This window comes from Trypanosoma brucei, chromosome 2, assembly GCF_000210295.1.
Source record: "Trypanosoma brucei gambiense DAL972 chromosome 2, complete sequence".
Classification (NCBI taxonomy): domain Eukaryota; phylum Euglenozoa; class Kinetoplastea; order Trypanosomatida; family Trypanosomatidae; genus Trypanosoma; species Trypanosoma brucei.
Window position 1 is genome coordinate 191,833 of NC_026735.1, and position 15,195 is coordinate 207,027.

The 15,195-nt window shown below is 47.8% G+C and overlaps 9 protein-coding genes across 9 annotated transcripts; all 9 read right to left on the reverse strand.

The window, feature by feature from the left end:
* Positions 1-366: 366 nt before the first annotated feature.
* Positions 367-1,665, reverse strand: TbgDal_II1010 (ribosomal RNA methyltransferase, putative; the record flags this gene model as incomplete). The annotated part of the gene is made up of 1 exon (XM_011773379.1): positions 367-1,665. The coding sequence occupies one exon, from the start codon at positions 1,663-1,665 to the stop codon at positions 367-369; it is 1,299 nt and encodes a 432-aa protein (XP_011771681.1).
* Positions 1,666-4,020: 2,355 nt separating this feature from the next.
* TbgDal_II1030 (ubiquitin-conjugating enzyme e2, putative) lies at positions 4,021-4,617 on the reverse strand (the record flags this gene model as incomplete). The annotated part of the gene is made up of 1 exon (XM_011773380.1): positions 4,021-4,617. The coding sequence occupies one exon, from the start codon at positions 4,615-4,617 to the stop codon at positions 4,021-4,023; it is 597 nt and encodes a 198-aa protein (XP_011771682.1).
* Positions 4,618-4,819: 202 nt separating this feature from the next.
* Positions 4,820-5,038, reverse strand: TbgDal_II1040 (hypothetical protein, unlikely; the record flags this gene model as incomplete). The annotated part of the gene is made up of 1 exon (XM_011773381.1): positions 4,820-5,038. The coding sequence occupies one exon, from the start codon at positions 5,036-5,038 to the stop codon at positions 4,820-4,822; it is 219 nt and encodes a 72-aa protein (XP_011771683.1).
* Positions 5,039-5,077: 39 nt separating this feature from the next.
* TbgDal_II1050 (RNA-editing complex protein MP81) lies at positions 5,078-7,366 on the reverse strand (the record flags this gene model as incomplete). Its single annotated transcript, XM_011773382.1, has 1 exon — positions 5,078-7,366. One exon carries the CDS (start codon positions 7,364-7,366, stop codon positions 5,078-5,080), a length of 2,289 nt encoding a protein of 762 aa, XP_011771684.1.
* An 816-nt stretch (positions 7,367-8,182) lies between these two features.
* TbgDal_II1060 (hypothetical protein, unlikely) lies at positions 8,183-8,515 on the reverse strand (the record flags this gene model as incomplete). Its single annotated transcript, XM_011773383.1, has 1 exon — positions 8,183-8,515. The coding sequence occupies one exon, from the start codon at positions 8,513-8,515 to the stop codon at positions 8,183-8,185; it is 333 nt and encodes a 110-aa protein (XP_011771685.1).
* A 176-nt stretch (positions 8,516-8,691) lies between these two features.
* On the reverse strand, positions 8,692-9,522 carry TbgDal_II1070 (T. brucei spp.-specific protein; the record flags this gene model as incomplete). The annotated part of the gene is made up of 1 exon (XM_011773384.1): positions 8,692-9,522. The coding sequence occupies one exon, from the start codon at positions 9,520-9,522 to the stop codon at positions 8,692-8,694; it is 831 nt and encodes a 276-aa protein (XP_011771686.1).
* Positions 9,523-10,101: 579 nt separating this feature from the next.
* On the reverse strand, positions 10,102-10,947 carry TbgDal_II1080 (hypothetical protein, conserved; the record flags this gene model as incomplete). The annotated part of the gene is made up of 1 exon (XM_011773385.1): positions 10,102-10,947. The coding sequence occupies one exon, from the start codon at positions 10,945-10,947 to the stop codon at positions 10,102-10,104; it is 846 nt and encodes a 281-aa protein (XP_011771687.1).
* Positions 10,948-11,932: 985 nt separating this feature from the next.
* Positions 11,933-12,745, reverse strand: TbgDal_II1090 (hypothetical protein, conserved; the record flags this gene model as incomplete). The annotated part of the gene is made up of 1 exon (XM_011773386.1): positions 11,933-12,745. The coding sequence occupies one exon, from the start codon at positions 12,743-12,745 to the stop codon at positions 11,933-11,935; it is 813 nt and encodes a 270-aa protein (XP_011771688.1).
* A 502-nt stretch (positions 12,746-13,247) lies between these two features.
* On the reverse strand, positions 13,248-14,060 carry TbgDal_II1100 (hypothetical protein, conserved; the record flags this gene model as incomplete). Its single annotated transcript, XM_011773387.1, has 1 exon — positions 13,248-14,060. The coding sequence occupies one exon, from the start codon at positions 14,058-14,060 to the stop codon at positions 13,248-13,250; it is 813 nt and encodes a 270-aa protein (XP_011771689.1).
* Between the last annotated feature and the right edge of the window lie 1,135 nt (positions 14,061-15,195).

Consider the following 15,195-nt stretch of genomic DNA (forward strand, 5'->3'; position numbering starts at 1 on the left):
GTTTTTCAAAGGATGTCCGCCAAGGGATTAGGAACAGGTTATAAGGACAAAGGAATCGGGTGAAAAATTGTGTGGTGCAAAACGAGAGGAAAAAAAAAGCGTTGAGAAAATGACTGACAAACGGAGATAGGGCGGTGAACAGGCAGCAACTCCTGATAACGAAAAAGAATACAGTTGAGGGAAAATACGGTGGGACGCGCGTGGTACGTTTAATCAAAAATTCCACCGACACGAATGGAAGAGAATCAGTGGAGTAAACTTCGCAAGATATCCTTCCTCGCCCGGCCATTGCGATATGCCACCTACCAGTGTCGACCACGACATGAGCCGCAATAAAAAAGTTGACAGCCCATTGCCATCCGTTTATTATCCGACACGCTGCCGTTTTGTCCTTTCCTTCACCGCTTCAGATGTTGCTATATATGGCGCCTGCAGAGGTGGCTGAACGGGCGGCAGTACAACATCAGACTCGCCACGGTCGTAGCACATATCAGCATCATAACCAGTCAAGTCTCCACAGGCCAGGAAAGGTACGATAACAGATTCTACTGCGTATGCCTCATCAACTATATCAGTAACACCACTATGATGCAATTCACCATTGTTAACATTGTCGGATGACATGCGCTGCGCATCCACAGCGGCTAAGTGCAGTGCTGGGGCAGCGGGTGTGAAGCAACTCGTTGTCTGCGTAAGTGGCCGCTCGAATGACGGCTGGTAGGATGCAGGCGGGTCGTAGTTTTGGCACACCATAAAAGCCTCCATCGAGGCGTTGCGCGATGACTTTGGTTTCGCGATGGTCACTTGACGGAAAAAAACTTCTGCTTTGGCGACAAGAAACGGCGTGTTGGGGCCGCGAAACATCTTTGTCACAAACGTACCGCCGCGCCGGAGCACAAATGTCGTGATGTTAAGTGCGGCGAGCAGCAGATGGTGCTGAAGATACTCGTCAAGCTCGTGCATACCGGTAACATCGGGAGCGCCGTCGCACACCACCAAATCCGCCTTTCGCCCGGCGACGGGTCGCGTCGGAGCGCCCGCATCCCCACCGTTCCTATCGTCGTTATTATTACCATTATTGTTATTGTTGTCACCATCCACACATTCAGAAGCATTATTACGTTCATTCATGAGCCCTACACCGCAATCCGACCTCTGCTGACTACTCTTTCCCTCCTCGCTGACGTTATTGCCGCGACCGCTATTAAAATCATTAATTGCGCCTGCTGTCGAGAGTGCCGTGGCGTCTGAGCATTCGGGAACAGAAGAGGAATCACCGTTAAGCAACCGAATGATTTCGCGCGCCGTCCACTCACTCGTGATATCGCCTTGCAACAGCTGGACGCCGTCTATTGGCATCATCTCCTGCAGGTCCACCGCAACGATGCGAGGGCGCTGGGATGCTTCAGAGTTTATGGCTTCGTCTCCTTCACACGCTTCTGCTGCACTTCCCGGTTGACTGCCACACAGATGGTTGGAAAGCACTTGTGACCAGCTTCCTGGGGCTGCACACAGATCCACAACACCAGTACGTATTTCCTCACGCCGAAGAATCCCAAATTCTTCATGCAGTTGCAGCAACTTGTACGCGCTACGCGCTCGGTAACCTTCTTCTTTCGCTTTGCGATAGTAGATGTCCCGCTTGTCCTTTGAAGCACGACCCATTGTTTTGCTACACGTGGAAGTATGCTAGTGTGTTAAATCGATTATTCTCGTCGTACCAACCCTCAGTACGCCCTGCTTTCGATATCTGTATATGTGTGTATGAGCTGAGATGCCACAATTTTTGGCGAAAACCCTTGCCGTTTTTTTTTCTACTCTTCACGAAGGTAACTACAACACCCCCACAGGTTTGAATTTCTTTCCCTTATTTTCCTTTCTATTTTTTTATTTCTGTTGACGTTATCTTCACTTTCCGCCTTCCCTGTTCTTTTTTGGGGTACGGAACTAACCTCACCGTTCGAGGCTAAAATTTGGGGTAAAGGGGATGGAAAGAAATGAAAAAGAAGAGAGAAAACCTGCAGGTAAACGTTAAGACCAGTTCTCGCATGAATCAACCCGGTTGAACTTCTGCAATTCCTCTCTTGTGTGCAACTTGTGCACGTGGGTATATTCCGGTTATCACCCCTCCAGATATAACAAGATTAAAAGGAAGAAAAAAAAAAGACGGAAAAAGAGGCTGGTAGGAATCTCACTTTGTGCCTTCCCGGCAGTTTGTAATAAACAACTCATAGTAATAATAATGATAATGATAATGATGATGATGATGATAAAAATAAAAATAATGGAGAAAATAAAGTTGAACCTCCACAGTAAGTTCACCTCAGACTCAAGCCGCACATGCGAAAAGGATCCACTTGCGGCCAACACCACATCTTTGGCCTTTTCAAATCCCTTCACTTTCATTCCACCCCCACCCATTCATTACTGCAACAACTCTTCCTTCTTCCATCTGTCCGTTATTTACGGTTAGCGCACAATCCCTCCTTACAAAAGGAGGCAACAACAACAAACAAACAAAAGGCAATAAGGCCTAACGGTGGTGCGCAGCATTACCGCAGGCGCATCGTGTCCGGCATCACATTTTCGCTTTCTCTTTTGCGCAACTGTTCCCTAACCCACCACTCTTTGCTTTATATTTCTATACTCTCCATACACCTTCTAGTGTGGAGATACGTGTAGCACAATGTTTGTGGAAGGGAAGCGTGTCCAAATAAACTGAGGCCCCTTAGTGAAGTTCATTTAATCTATTATTTATTAATATATATATATATATATATATTTCTCCTTCCCCCGTAATCTTGAAGCCACATCATTGAGGCACAAGAATGAAGCAAGTTTGATATAAATGCAGTAGACTTAAACACAGTGAAGTGTGTCTGTGTGCGTGAGAAAGAGAAATAGAACAGAATTGGGTTCATTTACCAGCGCCATACCCTGCGCCTCCTCTCTTCTTTTTTTTCTCTTCTCACTTTCTCTCCTTTCACCACCGTTACAACACCCGCATATGAATATATGCACGAGGGACACACCGCACAAACGAAGAAAAAAGGAAGAAAATGCAAATGACCGTACGTGAATTATCAATACATAGGATATATGTGTACACACGTTTTACATAAGCATATATATACAAACTACGTGTGTGAAGGGGTCGCACCGTACCGCACATTTAATTACCCCCATTCCTCATCATAACACGTTGCACAGCTTCGTGACAAAACCTGCCCACCTAATTGCTGTTCAAACGAACAACCCAAATAAAACATAACCGAGATCAGCGCTGACGAACAAAGCCGCAGCCTTCACAATCAGTTGACAGTTATAAAAATAGAAGGATGGTGCAGGGTGGAAAATAGGTGAGCGAACTGTGACCTGCCACAAAAGAATGAAAGAAACAAAAGAAGAAAAAAAGGGAGAACACCAAACAAGAATGACAATAGCAATCCTCCTTCAAACAGGTGCACACATCGTTATCTCCCCTTCCCATTCAACCACGCATCCCCTTCATTCCCATCAATACTCCAGAGGAAAAAGCAACAGGACCTCCAGGGCACGCACAAATAAAGGCCAGTCGTTACCTTCCCCTCCCTTAACATAGAAGAAAAAAAAATGAAGAAAACAAAAAGAAAAATAGAAAACCATTCCGGTGTTTTTGTTCCCCATCCTTGGAACCTTTGTTATCGTGCCACACGTTTCGACTCTTTCACTCCTAATGGTGCCCTTTCCCCCCTTTTCTTCATGTCATATCCTTCTTTCATTTTCTTCTCTCACGGCCCACAACTTGTTTGGACGCTTTCCACCACTCTCGCCCGCCGAATGCTTTCCTCCTTCTTTCAGCACAACTCCCGCTCACACTATCACTTCGCGGTAGTTTGCATGTGAACCATACCTGATATCTTTGAACGCACAAATATACAAAAACACGCGCTTCCTTATTCTCTTTGTTTCTTCACCCTTCTAGCCTGCTAAGGTGAGTATTATAAAACTTTAAATGTGTTTATTAGTCAACGTGCTTGCTTATACCCGCTTCCGGTGGTGCTTCGCCACCTCCTGCCGCACGCGTTCTTCATACTCTTGACGATCACGCGTGTACACACGAAATGGCTCTTCCTGAGCGGGGTCGTTGATGTTTGGGTTGTCCAGGAGCTCCTGTATCGCCAGTAGTATTTGCTTAATTGTAATACTCGGCCGCCAGTCCTTCTCCTCGTTGAGAATGGAAAGACATACCGTTCCACTCGGGTAGACGTTGGGGTGAAAAAGTACCGGGTTAAACACACATTTAGGCGGCTTTGTCGGGTAATCCTCTGAAAAGTGGAGAAAGAGACGGAACTCACCACCTTCAAACGGAGTGCCTGGCTTCCCCGGTATTCCTGCTTCCCACTCAAGCAAGTCCAAGCCACCAGAGTTGTCGCCAGCAGTCTGGCTACTGCCACTCCCCTGATGCGTTTGGGGGGCCGCTGATGACTTGGCCAGCGCAGTAAGGACATTATTCGGTTGTTGATGCTGCACACTTTTGATTTCCCGCGGTTTCGCCCAAAAGCCAAAAGGTCGCTCCTTACGCCATGCTTTGCGCTCCTCTCGTAGGCGTGACTGAGCTAAAGATAGCCCGGACATGATACGTCAGACTTATTCGCTTTGTGATATGCGGCTCTGCAAAGTGGCCCGCTTCGTCTGATGACCTGCGCCGCTTGAGCGATTTCCTCACCTTACCAACTGTTTCTTAGTTGCAGTGTAGAGTACGGTTCACGTAAAAAGGTTCAGCAACGAGAGGAGGATATTTAGAAATGGAAGTTAAGGTCGCATTGGGTTTCTTTAATCAACCAAAGAAGGGTGGGGGGGGGGGAGGGGAGGGGAGGGGTTCCGAGTTACTCATTGAACGTAGATCCAGAGCTTTAGGAGATTCAATCCAACAACTGTGAGAGAATGCGTGCCAGCACCCCTTTCCCTCCTCGCCGCTCATCCGTTCCATTCTCCCATCGTTTGCTTGCTTTCTATTTCGGTGCGACACTGGTATCCCCGCTGCCCTTTCCTTCATGGTTTCATCTCCAACCCAAAGTTTCCGCCGAAACTCCTTTTACCCTACAACTTTCACATAGCCGAGGGGTGGAACCACCTGGATGAAGGGGTACGCATGCAACCGTTTTGAGACGTCGTCAACGTGCCTATTCATACGCAACGTGCCTTGCACCAGCACACGGCTGCCGAGTTTCACCTGATCTTTCAACAATGAGGCGGGGAAGTTGTCACCCATACATCGAATGACAATAAACTCCTTCTCCGGTTCCACCACTTCCCCTTCTTCACCCTTTGCTTCAACTGCCTTTGTGGAGGCCGGGTCCGGTGTGCACGCTGAAGCCGGTGTGGTTACTCCCTTTGAATTTATTCTCTCATCACCGTCAACCTCAAGGACGTACTGCGTAACGGTCATGGTACCAAGGAAACCGTGTTGCACATCCGCTATGCGACCAATCATTAGCGCATTACTCCCGGCGCGGATGTGAACTGCCAATGCGTCTTGCTCGACAGGGGCAGGTGGTACGACCCGCCTGACTTCTTCTGGAAGAGATTTCAGCTCATCCATACTGGTATTGCCGACGCTACCTTCTTTCTTTTCCGAATCATCAGGAGTTTCGCGGCTCCCGGCTCCATCACCGGTAGAGGACTTCTGTGGATAAAGTGTAGACTGTCTTTGCTTGGCGTATAGCTCGCGCAGTTGATCCTCCGTCAACTCCTCTCCGTGCACCGACTCCACGTGGTCGAGAAGAGCATCAAGTAGCCTAAAAGATGGAATATCCGTGCAGAAACCGCTGCCGACATTTTCACTTTGCTGTTGTTGAAGTGTTTGTTGCTTTTCGACGCAGATTGGGCATGTGAAGCGCCGTTTCGCTGCGGAAGCTGCCATACTTGGTCGCGTGCCGCGAAGCTTTTCCTTTAGCTTCTCCAGGGAACCCTTTTTTCCAATGACGGAGCCAGTGGAAACATCTGTGGTGCATGCGGAGGGAGTTACAACAGTATCTTCCTCACACGCTACCTGCAACTGCGCAGCCAACTCCTCTTCAGGCAAAAACGGATTCAGTGGCTCATTTTCCAGATCCTGCACCGCCGCGTTGGGGGAGTCACCGAAGGGATTTGGATATTTCTTTATCAGTTCTCGGATGGGTAATATCTGTCCGCCACTGCGGCCCTTTCCAACCGCCACGGCCCCGCCCGCCATCGCTCCGGGCCTTTTAATTCCTGGCGCGGCTCCCTCAGGTGTGGCCCGGGCGGTGGGCCGAGCAACCGCTTCCATCTCTTTGCGTCTGTCGGCAGTGCCCGTGACAACGGAGGCAAACGGCAGGAAGATGTTTGCACTATTTGACTTCGGTACATCATCACGTTGAGCCGCAACCGCATCCCACACATCGATAAGAAGCTCGTCCACAAGCTCATCATCCGGGAGCGAGAGCACAGCTTTACTGTACGGTATCTTCACGGCGCTGATGCCAGAGGCAGACAACTCCTTTTGCGGATCCGGTTGTTGCTTTACATCCAGAGTTGCAGAATCACCCGCCCGTGAGGCAGTTCCGCTTGCAGCAGACGATGAATGCTTTGCTACCTTTGCTGTAGTTATCGTTACTGCTCCCCCGAGAAGCTCGCCCTCTCCGGGACCATCAACCACTGCCGCTTTTGGATCTGATCCATGGTTTAACTTCACATGGTGGTCTGCAGAAAACTTCAGGCGAAAGGCCTTGCCGCAGGCGCTGCAGTGAAACTTCATTGTTGGGTCCGGAGGCAAGCGAGGCGGTAAAGCGGTACCAGCTGCCGTGGCACTTGCACCGCCTCTTCCGCCCGACGCCGCCGTCGATTCACTCACGTGTGAAACAGCGGTGGTTGTAGCCTTCTTTTCCTTAGTTGGTGTCGTGTAGAAACTTTCGTCTAGAACTAACTGCCGTGCACCTGTCGTGTGAAGTGGTGGCGGCAGATGTGTGGGTTCGTAAGCTAATTTCATCCCGCCCATGCGCTCCAACTGTGCTGCTGGCATAATCACCTCCGGCACCTCGGGAGGCGTTCCATTTGGTGCTAACTGTGGCGGAACATTTAAAAGTACTCCATGCTTCACATGTGCTTCATGAAGCAATAAATAGTGTACATCCTCCCCAGTAAGTTCGAAGGTTTCGTAAAAGCAGAGCTCGCGTGGCTCAGTGGTGCCACTTTCAGGTGTCGGAAGCGAACACCGGAGTGGAATTGTGCGGGTGTGCAGCGGCATCAAACGGTTTAACGACCACGTGACAACCGCCCCCACATGTGTTGGGGACATTTGGAGGCATGAACCGCCGTTGCCCTTGCCGCAGAGACGGTCACTGCGGCGGGTGAGGCGTCTCATGAACGATACTAAACAAAGAACAGGAAAGGGGCTACAAGAAACAAACAAACAAAAAAGAGACTGTATAATAAATGAGGAATAGGGAAGCTGTCTATACGGTGTGCCCCACGTGTTGGAATACCAGTGGTTGCGATAAAATGAAGCTGGTAGAAGGAAACGAAAAACAATAAAAATACTTGATGCTACACATATATTTATGCATACAAATATGTACTAGGGCAGCGCGCCCCGGTAAATGTATTGCCCAGTGCTTTCAGCACCGCCTCCGCCTCCTCTCTTTCAAAGTGAAAACGTGTTACTGCTGCTTTTCCTTCATATGTTTCTCTTATCTACATTATTATTATATTCCATTTCTGTCACTCACAAACGAATAGATGTGAAAATTTCTCTCATACCCTCCTTGCGCCCTGCTACTTTTCTTTCTTAGCACAAAATCCCACACCCGGCCCTCCCTCTTCCCTGCCGCTAAACGACAACAATAGCAACAGTAGCCACAACAATAGCAATCGCAATAGTGATAGTAACAAATGTGCAAAGAAACAAAGAGATGCGCGGTACTGAAGTGTGCACGACAAATGGGAGCATCCACCGGTATTATTATCACCAACAAGGACACCAAGCGCAGCCATAATAAGACGAACGCACATATGTGCGATCACACTCACTTACTCACTTAAATACTTATTTACGTTTCCAACAGCGTTCATTTGCTCTCCCCAGTGTGTCACTCTGATGTGAAGAAAGACGATGGGGTCACGAGGGGGGAAAATAAAAAGGAACAAAGTCCGAAGAATTAAAAAGAAAAAGGGAGCATCTCTATGAGGTTGTTAACAGCGACTCGGTGAATAAATTTCCCTCCCACGTTAACAGCTTCTTTCCATTACTCCCTGAACCAGCGGCAACCAATAAGGCGTACCGTGAAAAACCACGCACGAATGGCGACAACATATCATCCAACGAGTGGGACAAATGAAATTCAAGAAAAAAAATCATCGTATATGAATACCTATGTACTTGTATAGAGACAAAAAAGGTAGTGGTCCATATTCCCTCTCCCTCTCCCTCTCTCTCTCTCACACACACACAGCATATTTCGAAAAAAAACCCACTATATATGTGAAAAAGAAAAATAGTTAAATGCTTTTTCATTCACTTGCTACCGACCTCGTAGCTCTTTTCCCTTTTCTTCCATTATAATATTTCTCACCCATACCACAATTGCGCACATTTTTGAAATATTTAACATATGACCAACCCGTGCACACGTAAAAACAGCAATCAATAAAATACTTTTACTCCCTTCTACTACTACTCCCTAACGCCATTTAATTGGTATTACGTGCTGCGGATTGTCCCATCTGCAACACTGCTTCATTTGGCAGCTCTTCCTCTTTCCCTGTAACAGTCATAATCCAGAAGGAAATATCCTCTTTGGTCTTCATGAACACCACAACACATATTAGAAAGCCACCGATGCCCACCATGATAATGGTTGAAATGGTACTTTCGTGGCAGAACTGACCAATACTGCAAGGAGGGTCCAGCCTCTTATACGGGACATTTTTCAAATTTTCCCCAATAAATATAGCCTGCGAGCTAAACGCAAGCATATCATTTCTTTTGGTGATGGGATGGAGCACTTCCGCAAGTGATACCATGCATTTAGTGGGAAACTTAATGGGGTCGTGTCTATTGTCAGAACTTCGCCTTCGGATTCTGTGTGCGTTTGTGTTCCAGTCCATTGACGCACCAAAGTACAAACCGTATGCATAAAGGTTTTTGCGAAAGCTTATTTGCTCCTCTAGCAAGGAGATATCGCATTGCTTGTTGAGAGGACCACCATACGCGTCCCGTACGATCCAGAATTGTTTGCAGAAGCACCTTGAAAGATCCTCCAGTATGGCTTTGGTGATTTCATCCATGGTGCGTCTTGTAACCACTGCAAAATACCGTATTGAGGGACCCATAAGTATAAGTGAGGAATTAACACTGTCTTTTCTCTTTGCGCTTTCATCGCTGGTATTCGGTCCAGTTTCCGGTACAAGTCCCGAGTCTTCGGTTTCCTCCGCATCATCATCTTCATCCGGCGGGTCAGCCGAAGTCACGCCCATGAGGTAAATTAGAACAATGGCCGCTGCGAAGTAGCGACTTGACATGATATTGAGCACGAACCAAACCAGAAATTCAGCAGAATACAAAGGTATACGGGTGGTAATGAATGCCGACCAAAATAACCTCCCGTCCCCGACTCACTTATCCCGTTTCTAAACCTTCCCACTGAGAATAATTTCTTTCGGAGCGAGCATAAAACAAAGTAACAATAACAACAACAACAACAACAACAGCAACAACAAAGAAAGTACAAGAAAGAAACCACAGGGAGAATTATTCTCTTTGTGCAGGAGTCAAATTGTATACAAAAAAAAAGTACCTAAAAAGGCAATAAATATAAAACTAGAAAAAAAAAATTAACATTTCGATCACTGGCCAACTTTCATCAACCTGTTAAATAACTCCCAAGCTTTCAGGGCAGGATTGGTAACTGCTTTTACAGATCAGCGTCCCCAAAGCCGCAATGAGGTTGCTTATCAGTTACGACATTAAAGAACAGATACACACGCCCACACACCACACAACGAAAGGAGAAAACAGAGGGCAAGTGATGCTTTCCCAATTTCATTCGGTTCATTCACCCCCTCCCCTCCGGTGTGGGTGTGTTGGATCGAAATACGGCATTAAGTGTATAACGTGCGGCGAAAGCGGTGTCTTCGCCTGTGCTCCCGCCACCAACGCCATCCCAACCCCATTAAAACTCCAGCTCCTAAACCCCCCAAGTGGGCGGCGTGGCCAACAGTTTCGCCAGGTCCCCACCACCACCCCCATCCCGTACCTGATGATCCCGATGTGGGTTTCCCCCCGAGTGTTGCGGTAGCGAGTTTGAAGACCTCCAAAGCAGCTGCCATCCACACAGTAATCCAAGTGCCCCTGTAGGCTGCTCCAAACCCATGAATCGCGTATCCACCAGCGCTGGCTCCACACATGAAGGATGTATCCACCCTGTGCTTTCCCATACTGTACGTTACACTCCCAACCCAACTGTCAAACTGTGACTTAAGGGTGGAGAAGATACCTTCCTCTTCTTCATGAAAGAAACCAATGAGACTCTTCACAGAGAACATTCCCTTCCATCTCTTCCACTTCAACTGCGCGTAGTCAAAAAGCAGCTGCCCAGCAACACCGCTGACGCCCCCAATAATGAGAACGGCGGTTGCGCCAGCGGCCTCCTTGATGCTTTTCCACATGCCGCGGTCCGCTACACCGATCTGAAAGCAATCTTCCCCGAGCTCTAAGAGTGTGCACAATAGCAGCATCACGTTTCCCACAAAGTGTTCATCAGAAGCATGCACAAACATATGCGTTACGAGGACAAGCGGGTTACGCTTAAATGCCGAGACGGAAAAGCCATAGTCCTGCACACGTGCCAGGCACTGAAAAGGAGTTGGCCACTTTCCATCCGCAAAATGGACAAGCAAGCAAATCCATACGGGCGTCAGGCGGATTGCTATGCATGTGGGAATCATCACCGTCCCTGAGAAGCCACACAAATGCTCCCTCGCAACAATTCACGTCGTCTTCTTCCCGTGCGCCACTCGAGTCGGCGCAGCGCGACGAGTTCCTTTCACTTGGCGTGCAATTTAGTAATGAAGCACACCCTAACCCCTAAAGGAACAACAACGGACCTGTTAGGGTAAATGTCCCAGCTCCGTCCCACTGCACGCCACCGTTCCTAACCTTCGTTTCACAAAACCCCCTCTTTTTTTCCCCCTCACCAGTATTGAGGCAACTGGGAGACTGACGTAGCCGACAGCAGAGACGGCAAGAGCTGGTTAGTTGAAGCCTTCACACACGGGTTAACACTGCGCGATCATCAACAACTACAACCTAGTTTCCGTACAAGCACACGAGGCCTACAAAAACAACCACCAGACGGTAAGCAAAAGTCAAAGAATGAGAAGAAGTTCGTACAAAGCACTCTGAACGTAGGAAAAAAAAATGGAAGGGAAGGCAGTAAAGCAAGCAAAAAAGTGTAAAATGCGGGCGGCCACGCTAGACCAAGTAATTGTGTCAACACACAGATGCTAAAGTGAACAATCAAAAGACACTAGAAGAAGTGTGGGATGTGTTCACAGGTAACAGTCGAACGACAGAGATGAAAGGAAAACAAACGGATCAAAGGATGAAAAGTGGAAAGGCGAGAGGCGAATAGGGATTGTTGGCTCCCTCTTCCCAGGTGGCGAAAACATGTTCACTTAAAGTCTTTTTGACTTTTTCTACACCGTACTAGAACCCCCTTTAACTTAACCAGTAGCCATATAAAGAATCATATATTAAAATACCTACAATCTGCTACAGCCGAAGAGTGAAGCAGTACAACAGACACGATTATATTTATGTCCACGTGACCCAACGCAACAGCAGAAAAGGGGGAAAAGCTGCTTAAGTCGAACAGTTAACGGTGCGCAAATTGACACAGGCACATCAACTGCAAACATCAGCATGTTCGCTCTACGAATGGGTAATAAGGACACCGGGTTTGAGGCTCTTATCCACTGTCACCGCAACAGTCCAGTTATCAATGAGTTTCGCAATATACACTGCTGCCCATTCAAGTTTCTTGTTTACACGCGCCTTGAGCACGTTGCCCTTCACCAGAACACAGTCTGCTTCCACACCAACAACACCTGTCCATGGCTGGCCACGTCCGCACACAACCTCAGCACCAACAACGACACGATGGGGGCACTTTGGCACACGAGCAGTGATACTGGTGGTGTATGTGTTGAGTTTATTTGTGCGGACGGCTGCCGTGTAACCGCAGCGCGCGTAGCGGCACGAAGCAGTCCAATCACAGTTGCCTTTTGCTCCCAAATTGTAGAGAGCACCGCAGCCAACGCTGCAGTATGGCCCGATAGCTGTACCAGCACCAACTTCCAACGTTTTTTTCGTCAGTTTTTCATGCAGGGAAAGGAGACCCTGAAAGTTTCCTTCATGGCTCACCTCGTAGTTCCCATTTTTGTTCACCACACCCTCAATTTTGTGGCCTTTATAGTGGTACGTCACAGTTCCAGTGACATTTGAGGTAGATGTTGCGTACGTGCCCTTCAAGGCCGCACCGCACTGACTGATCGTATATTCCAGATCTGTTGAAAATGCGCCATCGGATGTGACGGTGGGGTTCAGGATGAGTTTGTCCTTGGGACCTTTGAACTTGGACTCCAGTTTCCACTTTTGCGCACTGCTGTAGTTCTTTGTCAGTAGGTCTTTCGCATCCTTGTGGTAGTCCTTATACAGGACGAGGGATTTTGCAGGTGCAAACATCCTTGTAACGGAAAGTTGTTTGAATAATAAAGAATATTAGCTAGTGACGATAAGGGTGTGGTAAAATAGATGAAAAGAAAGGGGGAAACGAGAGGCTTGAGCGACAGGTCACACGACAGGTGTAAGAAGTCATGTGGAAATAATTTGTATTGCGTGTCCACATGTGTACCTTACGTAACTGTGGACCAACGTAGTCGTAATAAAGGGCTGAATTCCTAATTGCTAAGTTTGCACGGTAAATACAATGCGCGTTTATACATATAGATGCTGCTAAGTGTTTTTGCCTCCCGGGCTTCCATCCCCCCTGGCAGAGCTGCCGATACAATCCATCCTAACGCTCGATAAAACATAGGTGAAAGCTCGACGAATACCCACCCTATTATTGGCTCCGTTCTTGTCCATGTTACCCAACTTTGGCGGTAAATTGCTGGTACACCGAAAACGAACAAACAATAAAAAAATACGTTCAAAGAAAAAAAAATAAAGTAATATAGTAAACGATCTACGAATGGGTGATAAGGACACCGGGTTTGAGGCTCTTATCCACTGTCACCGCAACAGTCCAGTTATCAATGAGTTTCGCAATATACACTGCTGCCCATTCAAGTTTCTTGTTTACACGCGCCTTGAGCACGTTGCCCTTCACCAGAACACAGTCTGCTTCCACACCAACAACACCTGTCCATGGCTGGCCACGTCCGCACACAACCTCAGCACCAACAACGACACGATGGGGGCACTTTGGCACACGAGCAGTGATACTGGTGGTGTATGTGTTGAGTTTATTTGTGCGGACGGCTGCCGTGTAACCGCAGCGCGCGTAGCGGCACGAAGCAGTCCAATCACAGTTGCCTTTTGCTCCCAAATTGTAGAGAGCACCGCAGCCAACGCTGCAGTATGGCCCGATAGCTGTACCAGCACCAACTTCCAACGTTTTTTTCGTCAGTTTTTCATGCAGGGAAAGGAGACCCTGAAAGTTTCCTTCATGGCTCACCTCGTAGTTCCCATTTTTGTTCACCACACCCTCAATTTTGTGGCCTTTATAGTGGTACGTCACAGTTCCAGTGACATTTGAGGTAGATGTTGCGTACGTGCCCTTCAAGGCCGCACCGCACTGACTGATCGTATATTCCAGATCTGTTGAAAATGCGCCATCGGATGTGACGGTGGGGTTCAGGATGAGTTTATCCTTGGGACCTTTGAACTTGGACTCCAGTTTCCACTTTTGCGCACTGCTGTAGTTCTTTGTCAGTAGGTCTTTCGCATCCTTGTGGTAGTCCTTATACAGGACGAGGGATTTTGCAGGTGCAAACATCCTTGTAACGGAAAGTTGTTTGAATAATAAAGAATATTAGCTAGTGACGATAAGGGTGTGGTAAAATAGATGAAAAGAAAGGGGGAAACGAGAGGCTTGAGCGACAGGTCACACGACAGGTGTAAGAAGTCATTATTTATGCAGTGTGACAATTTCCGTTGGCCGAACGGTCCCAACTGTTCTCGACAAGCGTCCTCCGAGTGTTATCTGTTGAATGTACAAAGGTAATCTGGCACCGAATAGTTGATTAGCGAGTAGACGGCACTGCATTGCGTGATCTGGGAGCGCCGCACCGGAAGTGGGCTCAGGCACAAACTGCGAGGTGCCGCGGCACATTTTTGCTATTGCACCGATTTGAAAGGAACGAACTCATTGGGGGGGGGGCCGTCGAGAACCTTGCGATATAAGGTGGAGCTTTCGGGCGTAAAAGCTGCTAATGTGCAGTCACCCATACGAAAAAAAATAAAAAATAAACCACCCTTTCTGCCTCGCAAGTATGTTCAAATCGGCAGAAAGTCGGGGACTAAACACGCACCACCGAAAGAACGTACACGATCTTCATAAAATCAGTGGTGTCATCATCCCACCCATCTTTCTGCAGTACAAGTAATGGTGGTGGAAGAGATGATGGTAGCGTCACTTTAAAGTAGAAGCGCTATTTAGTTCCGTCGCGAGCTAGTGTGGAAGTAAAAATACAAAAGGATCATGTGAGTATTCAAGTCCCGACACTCACGTTGGGCACACATGTCTGCGGCATCTCCAGTACTTTTTTCCCCATCAAAACAACACCCATCTTCGTGCGCCGACGCGCGGGCGGAAGCACATCTAAGAACATCACGCGTTTGTGTGTTTGTACGCAATACGGCGTGCACGTGAGTGCCGAATGAAAGAAACTTCAGAAAGGATAAGGGGCACAAAGGAATCATTGCAGTGAATAAAACAAAAAAAAAGAGTAATGATGGCAGATGACATTTTGTGGGTGTGAGACGAACAGGGCAAGAACTAAAAAAATAAAACGGGAAGGATCGTTACCCCCGCGTTGGAGTCGTATGGTGTGTATGTTTGCTCTTAATAATAAGTACCACAGCCGTTTGGACACTTACCCAAACAGTCACGGCCGCTGAACTTCCATGTA